At 35.4% G+C, this 12841-nt stretch overlaps 2 protein-coding genes across 2 annotated transcripts; one reads left to right on the forward strand and one right to left on the reverse strand.

The window, feature by feature from the left end:
- Positions 1-979: 979 nt before the first annotated feature.
- Positions 980-9160, forward strand: LOC139885217 (chloride channel protein CLC-b-like). The gene is made up of 10 exons (XM_071869153.1): positions 980-1068; positions 2771-2816; positions 3570-3626; positions 3856-3911; positions 5536-5778; positions 5898-6098; positions 6179-6356; positions 6742-7274; positions 7823-8972; positions 9065-9160. The coding sequence occupies exons 1-10, from the start codon at positions 980-982 to the stop codon at positions 9158-9160; spliced, it is 2649 nt and encodes an 882-aa protein (XP_071725254.1).
- Positions 9161-9383: 223 nt separating this feature from the next.
- On the reverse strand, positions 9384-12841 carry LOC139885218 (uncharacterized). Its single transcript, XM_071869155.1, has 15 exons — positions 12663-12841; positions 12462-12576; positions 12241-12352; positions 12107-12151; positions 11948-12015; positions 11776-11830; positions 11573-11652; positions 11399-11482; positions 10949-11062; positions 10657-10775; positions 10297-10414; positions 10047-10180; positions 9775-9934; positions 9603-9682; positions 9384-9507 (listed from the first exon to the last, which is right to left on the reverse strand). Exons 1-15 carry the CDS (start codon positions 12839-12841, stop codon positions 9384-9386), a joined length of 1587 nt encoding a protein of 528 aa, XP_071725256.1.

Consider the following 12841-nt stretch of genomic DNA (forward strand, 5'->3'; position numbering starts at 1 on the left):
AAACAGGAAAATGATTAAAAAAAGTTGATTGATAAAACAAATTAGAAATGTCAATGACATGAGAGAAATCTCGTGGCATTCTCTTCACGGAAACTTAAGCTCTCTTTGTATGGTAGAACATTAAAGCATCTACCACGAAATTCAGGATTAATTTCTTGACTCGCTCGAGGGTCATAGATAAGAAGCTCATCAAACGGTTCAGGTCTACGACCAGCTTCGAAAAAGAACTCGCCGTGCGCACCAAATCCAGATGGGATATTCATACAAGTAACCGACCCGATAGTGAGAACCTTATTCCAAGAATTACCTGTTTCTAATAATACCCATATCTCAAAACAATCCTGACAATTCTTGTAACAGGCATCACCATAAATTATAGCCAAATGACCATTGTATTTGTCTAATGTAGTTTGGTATGTGTTCACCCCCAACAAGAAATCCGGTCCGATGATCTCTTCGAATGCTTCATTGACGATACGAAACGAAAGGATCCTACCGGTTTTGTGTGCTGCTCGAAACCAATAGAAGATTCCATCCAGACACTTTAAACTCAAACAAACACCTCCAGCAGTCCGTCCTCAGAGAGTATATCTCAACTGATTGATCAATGATTGTTTGATCATCTAGGGCATATACTTGCTTGAACGCGAGCACCTTATAATCGTCTAAACGAAAGTCCCACCCGAGTCTTAAACCATACCAATCATTTTGGTCTCGACCTGGAATATGTACAGAAGGAAATATAGGGATCGGTCTGATTTTCCATAATTGCTGGATTCCACAACATTCCCCTCCCATAAGTTAAATTGTAAAAACAGAGTATCCCATTACAATGGCCATGAACCATTCCATAGTCTTGTTGTAATAAGCCGCTTGGATCGACAATTCCAGTAAAGTCGTCGTCATGATCATGAATTGAAACGCGTTTAAAAATTGTGTAGTCAGATTGATAATAGGCCATGGAATGTTGTGCAATGTTATGAAGGTGCCTTTGAATGAAAGTATTATCTTTTATGAGTGCATTCCAAGATTTGCAAACACATCTGAATCTGCACAAACATTTCACAGGCAATTAAAGAAGAATCTCCGCTATGATATGTTCTGGAAGATTCCTATTAGTATTTTCATCATTCCTGCATAAACAAAAAATAAATAAATCGATTACTTACGTATACTATCTCCATCCCTAATTATTAGTCACTTTTCTTATAGATTTAGTCGGTGAGCCCGTCCGTTGGACGAAAAGTCCATACTTTTAAAAATTAATAATTTAACTATATATTATATAAAAACTTATATAATAATTATTTGTATTAAAAATTATTAAATCTATCAAAAAAAATTATTTTAACTTTATATCAGTTATAATTATTTTAATTTGATTTCAAAACATACAATCAATCCTATTAAATTTAAAATTTATTCTGTTTTCAAAAATAATAAACATAGCAAAAGGTAAGAGTTATGTATCAAGATTTCATAATAAAATTTATAATTGCATCTAATAAATTTAATTGTTCCTATTGTTTGAAAAATAATATGTGCCCGTTTTAATTAAGAATGAAAAAATACATAACAAATTTTTATGAGGAATAATAGTTTAAGGAAAAATAAGAAAAAATAATATATATTATAATTTAATTAGGAATGATTTTTTTCATAATATACCCGTTTGAATAGGAAAATGGTAGATGTACCCGTTTTAATTAGAAATAGAAAAAAATATTAATTTTATTAGGAATATCTTTTTAAATAATAGATAAGAAATTAATTAGGAATAAAATTATTATATTGGAAAAAAGTTATAACTTGATTCTTAATTAAACTCAAAATTCTTAAATACATGTATCAAATTACTATTCGTTAATAAAACGCCATGTGTCGAATGCTGATTTGACAATAAAATTTGTAATTGAATTGTAATTGGAACAAATTGAAAATCTCAAGACGATGATGATGAAGAAAAAGAAGAATTCCATATCAATTTTGTATCCCTCTATATCTAATTAATTATCAATTTTTCTATATAAATTACATAAAGAACGCGACAATTAATTAATAATACAAAACAAGCAGACTACTTTACCGATTGATACGAACATATGAGAAAAAGGTAATCAACACAGGTTCAGATTCAATTCGCGATCGGCAATCATCAAATCAACAGTGAAGAGCACCAACAGATTAGGGTTCGTGGGAGAATTTGGGACTGCGATTTAATAATGAAATGGCCGTAAGATGAAAATGATGACGATGACACCGAATCGACAGATACTCTGTCTAAGACTTTTCTGTCTATCCTTGTTTGAATTTTTGCGGTAAAAAAGATAAAAGGTCGGGGCTAGAAAGAGGATTCTCAGCCGTTAACAGAGGAATACAGCAATCAATACAGTAGAAAAAAACCAGATAGTTACAACCTCTCACCAATTAACATCAATCTTTCAGTAAAATAATAAAAAAAAAAACGTCATCACGTTGAAGACGGATGAAATATACTTTTAAATTATTTTTCTGTATTGAGCAGTAATGAAGAAAAAAAATTACTAAATTGATTTTTTTTTAATACATATAGTCAAGACTCAAGAGATAACTTAGGATCTTGTCCGGTTTTAATTTGTAAACATTTATTTATTTTGGTATTACTTCAAATCAAACATCATTCATATGATATCTAATAAGTGGCGCCTCGACTACGTGTCTTATACGACTATGTCCCATTTTGCAGTTCCAGCGATATAGATAACTTTCTTTACTTTTTTTTTGTCATTAGATTTATTAACGTGGACCGGCACAAAATCTCTATTTCAGATCAATCGGTATTTGTCATCCTTTTTTTTTTTTTTTTTAAATAATCATTTATCCCATTTTATTAAGATAAAAAATCAGCGGCTACTAATGTTTTAACATCCATCTCCATCGGCAAAGAAGAAGTCGAGAAAAAAACCATCGATAAATTTGAATCTAATTTGATTATAGTATGAGCCATTTTATTGCCTTGAAGAGAGCACATGCGTGTTGTGTTATTTATCAGTTTATTTCATATTTATATTTAAAATTAATGGTAAAGAGATTCATTATTTTTTAATTCGTTGAATTCATTAGGTAAAATAGTCGGTCTTACTTTTTTTTACCTTCCTTAATTATTGATGAGATTAATGGAATGATTCACATAGTGTCAATTTATTTATTTTTTAAAAAGTTTAAAAGGATGAGTTGTATTAATCATTATCGACAATATTTTTCAAAGAGTGTGGCAATCGACCTATTTTATTGTTTTTTAAATTAGCGATATGATGGGCTAAATGATTGCTTACTCTAGAAACGTAAATTGTCATGTGTAAAATCTAATTTATATTTATATTTATATTTTTTATTTAGAAGCTTTGTTTGGGAGTGGTTTGTTAAAATTTTATAAAACCAGAGTTATCACAATTGAACGTGACAATTGAAAGCAGCTTTGATTAGAGAAAGCTTATAACAGGAGTCCATATCTTTGGAAAGCTATTTACATTTACAATCGAATGCAACAAATATTGAACGATAATTATACTTTTAATTTTGTTCTCAAGGCTTGTTGCCTTGCTCCATGGCTTTATGCTGTACTCGAGAAGATGCTGATTTCGACTGTTTGCGCATTGATTCTATAGCAATTGAGACTAATTGCAAGTTTATCTAGTTGGATTTTTCCTATCATGAACATATTCATAATTCTTTCATCTATTTGTATTCATAGTATGGATTTTGGTAATCCGCTCATCAGGTATTCGATAAAATGACTGAAAGAACTATAATCTTCTTGCATCATCATGTTGCAAAATCATCACTAAATAAAGTTAATTATTTTGTGAAAAACAGTCAATTGTTTCGAAGGAGAATACGGGAAATTTGGATTTGGAATCAATGTTCGTAAGGTAAGTGAAGTTTAATGAAATCGGTAAAGGTTTGTATCGGAGATCAGAAGTTAAATGAAAAGTTTTTCAATTATCACGTGAGATAAGCTCTGATTGCTACAATTTTAACATTACCACCAAACAAAACTTCAAAATACAAAAATTTAAATATAAATTAGATTTTACGACAATTTACTAATCGTTCGTTTTAAGCCGATATATGAGATTTCTACAAGATAAAAATTTTATCAATCTCCTTCTTTCATAATTTCCTGCACTCACGTCCGATAAAATCAAGATGGGACATACTACATTGTTCATAGTGTATGTAGTTGATTGGTCACATGCATTTAGATCAAGGAATGGGTTTCTGCCACGTGTCTTTCTGTCCCCAAATCCAAACCTATTTTAGTTTTTTATGAAAATGGTTTGTCTCTTCAATCACCTGAAGAGCCATATTTGATTTCATCCATTGATTTCAATTTGATCATATTGACACGTGAGACCCAAATTTGGTGCTTATCTGTCACCTGGACCCTGGATTGGCCACAATTTTAGACCACGGCATTCATGCTTTTTTTTTTTTTGGATAACCCTTTTTTCTTTTTGATAATAAAAAAATTATTTCAATCGTGATAGAGTAAAAAGTAAACATTATTTTGAGATCATCTGAATATATGCTAATCATCAAATATGATTAGCATATCATTTCTAGATTATAAAAAATAATTCCCATTTGGAATACTTTAACCTTCAAACTAGACATGGTCATGAATTGGAATCGTCCATCTCAGAAAACTTTACCATTTCAATTTAATTTAATAAAAATAAATTTTATAACCTGTTAATTTTGAACTAAATCGGATCGTGATCATGTCTACTTCAAACGATTTTTTATGAAAACTATTCATCAAGAAAAAATGAAAAAGAAAACCATTTATTAGCTCACCTCCAAGAGACATTAACAACATTATCACCTATCAAACGAAGTTGCCAACTGGCCACAAGCCAAGACCTCCAAGTTGGCATATCTATTGTAACATAATAAATGATTTTTTTGAATGAGAGTGTCCTAGCCTTGCAAGAAGGATCTGGGTTTGTTTTGGTTTACATAATTATGAAACTCGATTTAAAATAAGTTTCTGTTTTTTTATTTAATGAAAAAAATAAGTTTATTTTAACAGTCAAAATGATATATAGTTCAAGAATTGATTATTAGGCTTAATCCATTTACAATATAAATAAATAAATAAATTTATATGGTCGCCAGGCAACAAGAAACAATAAAAGATCATAAGTGTGTAATGATAAATTTTGACTTTTTCAATTATAGGATTTATTTATTGTTAATATATGGACGTCCATGTGATGTATAATAGTAAAAGTTATTATATATATATATTTTTTTTGAAAGGAAAGTTATTATATTTTTAATCACAAATTTTATGATTGATCTTCAGAAAATATTAAAGTAAGAATAATTTTTTAAAAAAGTAAATCATAGTGAATTTTTTTAATACAAAAGCTAGGAATTGGTTGTTGTATATTATTACAAGCACTAGCATAGCATTATCAACCACAGAGAGCCACTAAAAGCAAGCTCTGTCTCTCTACCATTTTCTTTTTTCATTTTTTATTTCTTCAGAGCTTTAATGGAGGAAAATTCAAGCAAAGAAGAACAAAAACCGCACACACTGTATACTAACAACAGCATGGAAGAAGAAGAAGAAGCTGATGTAGAAGAAAGAGATCCAGAAGACGATCATAATAACAACAACAATAATAATACATTACAACAACCACTCCTTAAAAGATCCAGAACTCTCTCTTCAAGTCCTCTAGCTTTAGTTGGTGCCAAAGTTTCTCACATAGAAAGCTTGGATTATGAGTAATAATCTCCTCTTATTAGTCCTTATACTTGATCATTTTTTATAATTCAGTCCTTTTCTTTTTGATTTTGTTAAAAATGGTGAGAATTGAAGTGGGTATATATGGTTTGATTTGTAGGATCAATGAGAATGATCTATTTAAGCAGGATTGGAGAAGGAGATCGAAAGTTCAAGTTTTACAATACGTGTTCTTGAAATGGACATTGGCTTTTCTCGTCGGACTTTTAACCGGCTTGATTGCTACTATCATCAATCTTGCTATTGAAAATATTGCTGGTTACAAGCTCCTTGCTGTTGTAAATTTGATTTCAAAGGAGAGGTAATTGACATATTTCTTCTTAGGATTAATGTGTGATTAGTGAATTTTGTTTATGATCATGATGATATGTTGTGGTGTAGGTTTGTGACTGGATTTTTGTACTTCACCGGAGCAAATTTTGTTCTGACGATGATCGCCGCACTTCTATGTGTATGTTTTGCGCCAACCGCTGCCGGACCTGGTATTCCTGAAATCAAAGCTTACTTAAATGGTGTTGATACTCCTAACATGTATGGTGCCACCACTTTGATTGTTAAGGTATATCTGAATCCTATCGATCAATAGACCATACATACTCCATTACATACTATGCTTTTGGTCCTTCACATTTTGAAATTTCGTTTTAAGACCTAATAATTTCTAAGATTATACAACATGTGGAGTCATCCGTTAACGGAATTACAAGAGAGACCGACTAGCATAGAAACAGATAACTACTATGAATGATTTTAAGACTTTAAGGGTAATTAAGACAAATTCTGAAACATCAAGGATCAAAGGTATAGTTTTTGTTGAACACGAACCTCGATAAAATAACACCGATTAATAACAATAGCAAAAATGTTGTCCGGTCTCAAAATTAAATTTTAAATATAATAGTATATCGATGAATTAATAGCAAATTCTTATTTATGAAATGTAGATCATTGGAAGTATAGGTGCCGTCTCCGCCGGCTTGGATTTAGGCAAAGAAGGGCCATTGGTACACATCGGATGCTGCATTTCTTCTCTGTTAGCTCAAGGTGGGCCCGACAATTACCGGCTAAAATGGCGGTGGCTCCGTTACTTCAATAACGATCGCGATCGGAGAGATATAATCACCTGCGGCGCCTCCTCAGGTGTATGCGCTGCTTTCCGGGCCCCGGTCGGAGGAGTCCTTTTCGCTCTCGAAGAGGTTGCCACGTGGTGGAGGAGTGCTCTTCTCTGGAGAACCTTCTTCAGCACGGCAATTGTCGTGGTGGTGCTGAGGGCTTTCATCGAAATTTGTAATTCCGGGAAATGCGGGCTGTTTGGGACAGGTGGACTTATCATGTTCGATTTGAGCAACGCCGTCGTTAGGTATCGTGCGATGGACATCGTGCCGGTGACGATCATCGGAATTCTTGGAGGACTTCTAGGAAGTCTGTACAATTACCTGCTACACAAGGTTCTGAGATTTTACAATCTTATAAACCAGTAAGTCTTCAAACCGAATCAGTTTTTATCGGGTTGATCGAGTTAATCGGACGATTTCTAGAATTGAATCGATTTTTCATAAAAATGCTCGAAACCGGTCGAAAAAACCAAAATTAAACTGATTAATTTAGTCGTTCGTTTCAATTCTCGACTTAGAATCGAATTTAGTTGATTGGTTTTCGTGCTTAAAGCCAGTCGAACTGATTCCGGTCGAATCAGTGTAAAAGAAATGGTCGAGTTAATCGGTCGATTTCAGAATTGGACCTGTAAGGATTGACAAAATAAAACCGATCTGAACTGTTTTATGTAATCTTATAAACCAGTATGTTTTCAAATTTAACCGTATCAGTGCAATCGAATTGGTCGATTTTAGAATGAACCCACAGAAATCGACAAAAGTAAACCGAATCAGTTTAATCAGGTTTCGATTTCAGAATTGAATCGAAATCGACAAAATTAAACCGACCTGAATAAGTCATTCGTTTCAATTAACTCGACTCATTATCGAACCGATTCGAAAAGTAATAGTTTCTCCTTCTCTTTTGCAGGAAAGGAAAAATGCATAAGCTTGCTCTGGCACTTTCTGTTTCACTCTTTACCTCTGTTTGCCAATACTGTCTTCCATTCTTGGCCAAATGTAGACCTTGTAATCCGAACCTCGAAGACGTCTGCCCGACGAATGGCCGATCAGGTAATTTCAAGCAATTCAACTGTCCTGACGGTTACTACAACGATCTAGCCACCCTCCTCCTCACAACAATCGACGACGCCGTCAGAAACATATTTTCCTCAAACACAGCATCTGAATTCACCATATTCTCCCTGTTAGTTTTCTTTGCACTCTATAGCATCCTTGGATTGATCACTTTCGGCATTGCTGTGCCTTCCGGTCTTTTCCTTCCTATCATCTTAATGGGTTCTGCTTATGGCCGTCTGCTCGGAATTCTCATGGGACCGTACACGAATATCGATCAAGGCCTTTACGCCGTCCTCGGCGCTGCCTCGCTCATGGCTGGCTCGATGAGGATGACCGTTTCTCTCTGTGTGATATTTCTTGAGCTCACCAATAACCTACTCTTGCTACCAATCACAATGATAGTTCTTTTAATCGCAAAAACTGTCGGCGACTGCTTTAATCCGAGTATTTACGAGATTATACTCGAACTTAAAGGTTTACCGTTCTTAGATTCTCATCCGGAGCCATGGATGAGGACTCTGTCTGTCGCTGAGCTAGTCGATGCCAAGGAGCCGGTTGTTTCTCTATGTGGAATCGAGAGAGTTGATCGGATAGTTGATGTCTTGAGGAACACGACACATAATGGTTTCCCGGTGATCGACGAAGGAGTGATCCCACCTGTTGGATATGGAAATAGTGCAATAGAGCTTCAAGGGATGATTTTGAGAGCTCATTTGGTACTTGCCTTGAAGAAGAAATGGTTTTTACGCGAGAGGCGGAGAACAGAAGAGTGGGAGGTGAGAGAGAAGTTCGATTGGGTTGAGCTCGCAGAGAGGGAGCTGAAGATCGAGGAAGTGGCGGTGACGAGTGAAGAAATGGAAATGTATGTTGATTTACATCCTCTGACGAATACGACACCATATACGGTGGTGGAGAGTATGTCTGTGGCGAAAGCTTTGGTGCTTTTCAGGGAAGTAGGACTCCGACACATGCTTGTTGTACCTAAGTATGAAGCAGCTGGGGTTAGTAACCTCAACTTCTTCTCCAAGCTAAACTTTTACAATGATCAGCTATTAATATCACTAACCTGGTTTTTTTTTCCCTCTGTTTGAAGGTATCTCCTGTGGTCGGAATTCTGACCAGGCAAGATTTAAGGCCATACAACATCCTGAGCGCCTTCCCTCATCTAGCCAAATTCAAAAAGCACTGAACATTTACCTGATCATATATATGGCGTATGCAAATCTCCAGGATACAACACAACTCATTTTTGTATTTTTATTTTTATGATTTTTCTCAGTTTTGATTTTTTTTTTCATCAAAATTATAGATGTTTCATTTTTTAGTCTGTTTTGACTAAGAACAGGACGAATTGGTCTATAGTCATACATACATTCAAATTAGACGAGTCAAAAATTGGGCAGGTTGAAAATTTATGCCAAAGTTCGTGACGAGCCTCCTACGTTAGTCTGATTCTTCTTCTTCTTCTTCTTCTTGGCCGATTTCTTCTTTTTCTTGACTACTTCTGCTCTCTTGAATATGGCCAAAACCTCAATGCTGCAAGTCAATCATAAATTAGTTAAGGAATTGTTAATAAGGAAAATAAAATCATCGTAAATATAACACTATGTAGCTTCTCGTGGAAGCAATACCTCTGGGTGCCAGGAAAGAAATTATATCCATGAGCTTTTACGAGATGCCACGCTCTACTGGATAAGAGTGATTTGCAGTCCTGTTCAATGATTTTCAAGCAATTTAGTAAGACAAGTATACCAGAAGGCATTGATTACACGAAATGGTAAAAACCAATTATCGCGAAAGTACCTCTTTGAATCTTTCCCAGCCACAGCTTATATAAATGAGGGTTTGAGGCAGTGATTGACTATCCACGGAATCAGAAGGTGTTTTGCTTTTGATTTGAACTGAACCTTCCTTTGCACGTAAAATCCATGGTCTCTTTTCTTCTTTTTCCTTTGAAAGCAAGCTAAAGATAAAAATAATAAGTTAATAACTAGCAAATCATTGCAGCTGGAAAAGCGAAACTGAACATTAAAAGAACTACGAATAGATAACCAACAAGAAATGGACTTGCATACCTATCAATTGATGACCTGGCTTTTTTCTCTGTTGACGATATTGCCCGCAATGCTTGCACTAGAGATGCGTCTAGTCCTTTTCTAGGCGGATCAACAATAACCACATCTGATCCAAAAAGCCAAGAAAGAGGTTCCTGCACAGAATTAAAACCGAAACAAAACTTAAAGAGAGATTCAGATCGCAGCTTTCGCAAATAAACTTGACCACCACGTAACAACGAAATTGAATTATAAATATTTGAACGTTGACCTCTGAAGTATCGGCATGGTGCCAGCTAATGCTGCTATCGACATAATTTGGTAAGCGGCCAACGGTCTTCTCAAAAGATGGCTTTGATTCCTTGTTTATCTCAACACATTTAACCGACCTGGGACAAATTGGAAGTTAATTGGAGTAAGGACAGGCTATATACTCAAAGAAAGGTTGGGGATCAGAACAGTATATTTGGAAAAATGCGGTTGGGTTGAGCTGCAGTTGCGCAATTGCGGTTGCATCTGCAATTGCGTGCAACGTCAAAAGTGCAACGCAATGCAATATTTGTTGCAGTAAGGGGAAAAACCGCAACGCAATAGCGGCCATTGCGGCCGCAATTGATAACACTGGTCTTACCTGCACTTTCTATTGGCAGCTAAAGATAATCCAATTGCACCAGCACCAGCATACAAATCAACAACAGATGCTCCATGAGGGACGTACTTTTGCAATTTCCTGAGCAATGTATCAAAAGCCTGAAAAGGAACATATGTTGATATAACTGAACAATACAAACTGAAAATCATGCTGAATTTTAAGTCAATCCTTGTCTTGCCATCAACGATAATTGACCACACAAACACTACTATAGTATAAAATCCTCTCCAGCTCCTGACTAGAACGTTTAGTGGATTAAAATAGAAAATACCCGAGTGTTAGCTTGGCCAAAGCTGGATGGATCCAAGGATACATCGATTCCTCCAAGATGTTCCCAAAAGTCTTGCTCTCCTAAAAGATGTCTCCACCGATTCCCAAAAATTATCTGCATTTTCAGTAAAGAATCCAAGTCACAAATATTTAGTGTATGTGCTATGAAGAAGAAAATGGCTCAAGTGTGTAAGAATGTGAAGTAACGATTACAAGAGTCATGTTTGATTCAAATTCTAGAAATTGTTAAGCCTCAATAAGTGTTAGCTTAAATTTCCTTTCCAGACTTGTTCACTATACAGTCAATCCTAGATTCCAAATTTATAGGTTTTACTGAAAGGTAAATTATCAACCAGTTCTTGCTTTACACATTGAAAGGGAGAGGACGGATTGCATAAAGGTTGTGGGGAGAGCGAGGAGGTGGGACTTTTTTTCACGGCTACAAACTCACATTGTTGGTTGATGTCTGGAAGTTAGACCACACCGAATGAATTAAATGGATGTTGCTCCTTGGTCCACCATTTCTCCAAATAAACTGCAAACAACAGTTGCATGATGACCATCAGGGGAATACTCTCAAACAAAAAGTGATAGCATAAAAGGGTAGTGACATTAGCAAACTCACATTGGCCAAGGCATTTAATTTTACTGAACTTGGTGAATTCTCATTTCGTGAGTTCCAAACTAAAGCAACCTGTACTTTTCCTGGAACAAACATAAAGAACAAACTAAGTGACACTTCAGACTACTTGGTTATATCGAGATCGAGTATTTTACGGAAGCAGGCATAGCAAAGCAGTATTATAAATTCAGAATCTTGATAGTAACCTTGCTTATATCTTTCGGACTGGGGAAGGGATGTGTTGAGTGTAGTCACAGCCATCTGCACACCCATCATCAGTCAATTATTTTGTATTAAATTACGATGCTTGACATTACTAACAAAGTGCGTAAAGCAAGCTCTACATACTTTGTAAGAATACATTAGAGTTTCACTCACCTGAACATATCGTAAATCACCCGTCCCCTGATCTTCATCGTAGGGCTCCACATCTAACTCTTTAATACCTACAAGTATATATATATTGGACATAAAACCAACTTGAAAGTCTAAACGAAAAAGAACTTATCGACAACGGATTATGAATAAAGGGCAAACCTTTTCTTAGTAATTCGACGACAGCATTGATATTGGGATGATGAGCTGCATAAACAAATGTAAACAAAGTAAATAAAAAAGACGGAAAAGATCTAATAAAACAATTTATAAAGAAATCACAAGCAAATCTAGACCTCTGCATTCAGGGATATCAACTACATTATGGGTACCCTCTTGATACAATCCAATTAGAGGATTCGTGGATGAACCACGGATAGCTAATTTCGCACGACACCTCCATCCCCACTGTCAAAAACCAGGCACAATATGAGAATCATTCAAATGAAGCTATCCCAAAATTCACAAACATAATCATCATCAAATAACGAGATAGAGTGAAGAGTTTTTCGATTACCAATCTACAGCTATCGAATGAGAAGTCATCAACGCCGACACTCTTGAAGAAATTAGCGGCCTCGTCGACGATAATTGGACGGTGTAGATTGAACTCGTGTGTACACCCAGAACACCTGAAAAACACAAATTAAACTTAGTAAAAGCAATTCTCGAGAAATGCTGAGAAGAGATATATATTAATTGGGGAAAGAATGAGTACGATTCGAAGTGAGAGCAGCTGAGAGCACAAGATAGTGAGGGAGTTTTGGCTGCGGTGGAGGTAACAGCTACGTTTAGGTTTTGTGGTGGCGGAGACGACGGCGCCGGAGAAGGTGGAAGGTGGCGGGGGATAGGTGGAGAGGAGGAAGGAGGAGCTGTTGAGAGAAAGAAGAATGGCAT

The sequence above is a fragment of the Rutidosis leptorrhynchoides genome, unplaced genomic scaffold (genome assembly GCF_046630445.1).
Source record: "Rutidosis leptorrhynchoides isolate AG116_Rl617_1_P2 unplaced genomic scaffold, CSIRO_AGI_Rlap_v1 contig88, whole genome shotgun sequence".
In the NCBI taxonomy this organism is placed as follows: Eukaryota; Viridiplantae; Streptophyta; class Magnoliopsida; order Asterales; family Asteraceae; genus Rutidosis; species Rutidosis leptorrhynchoides.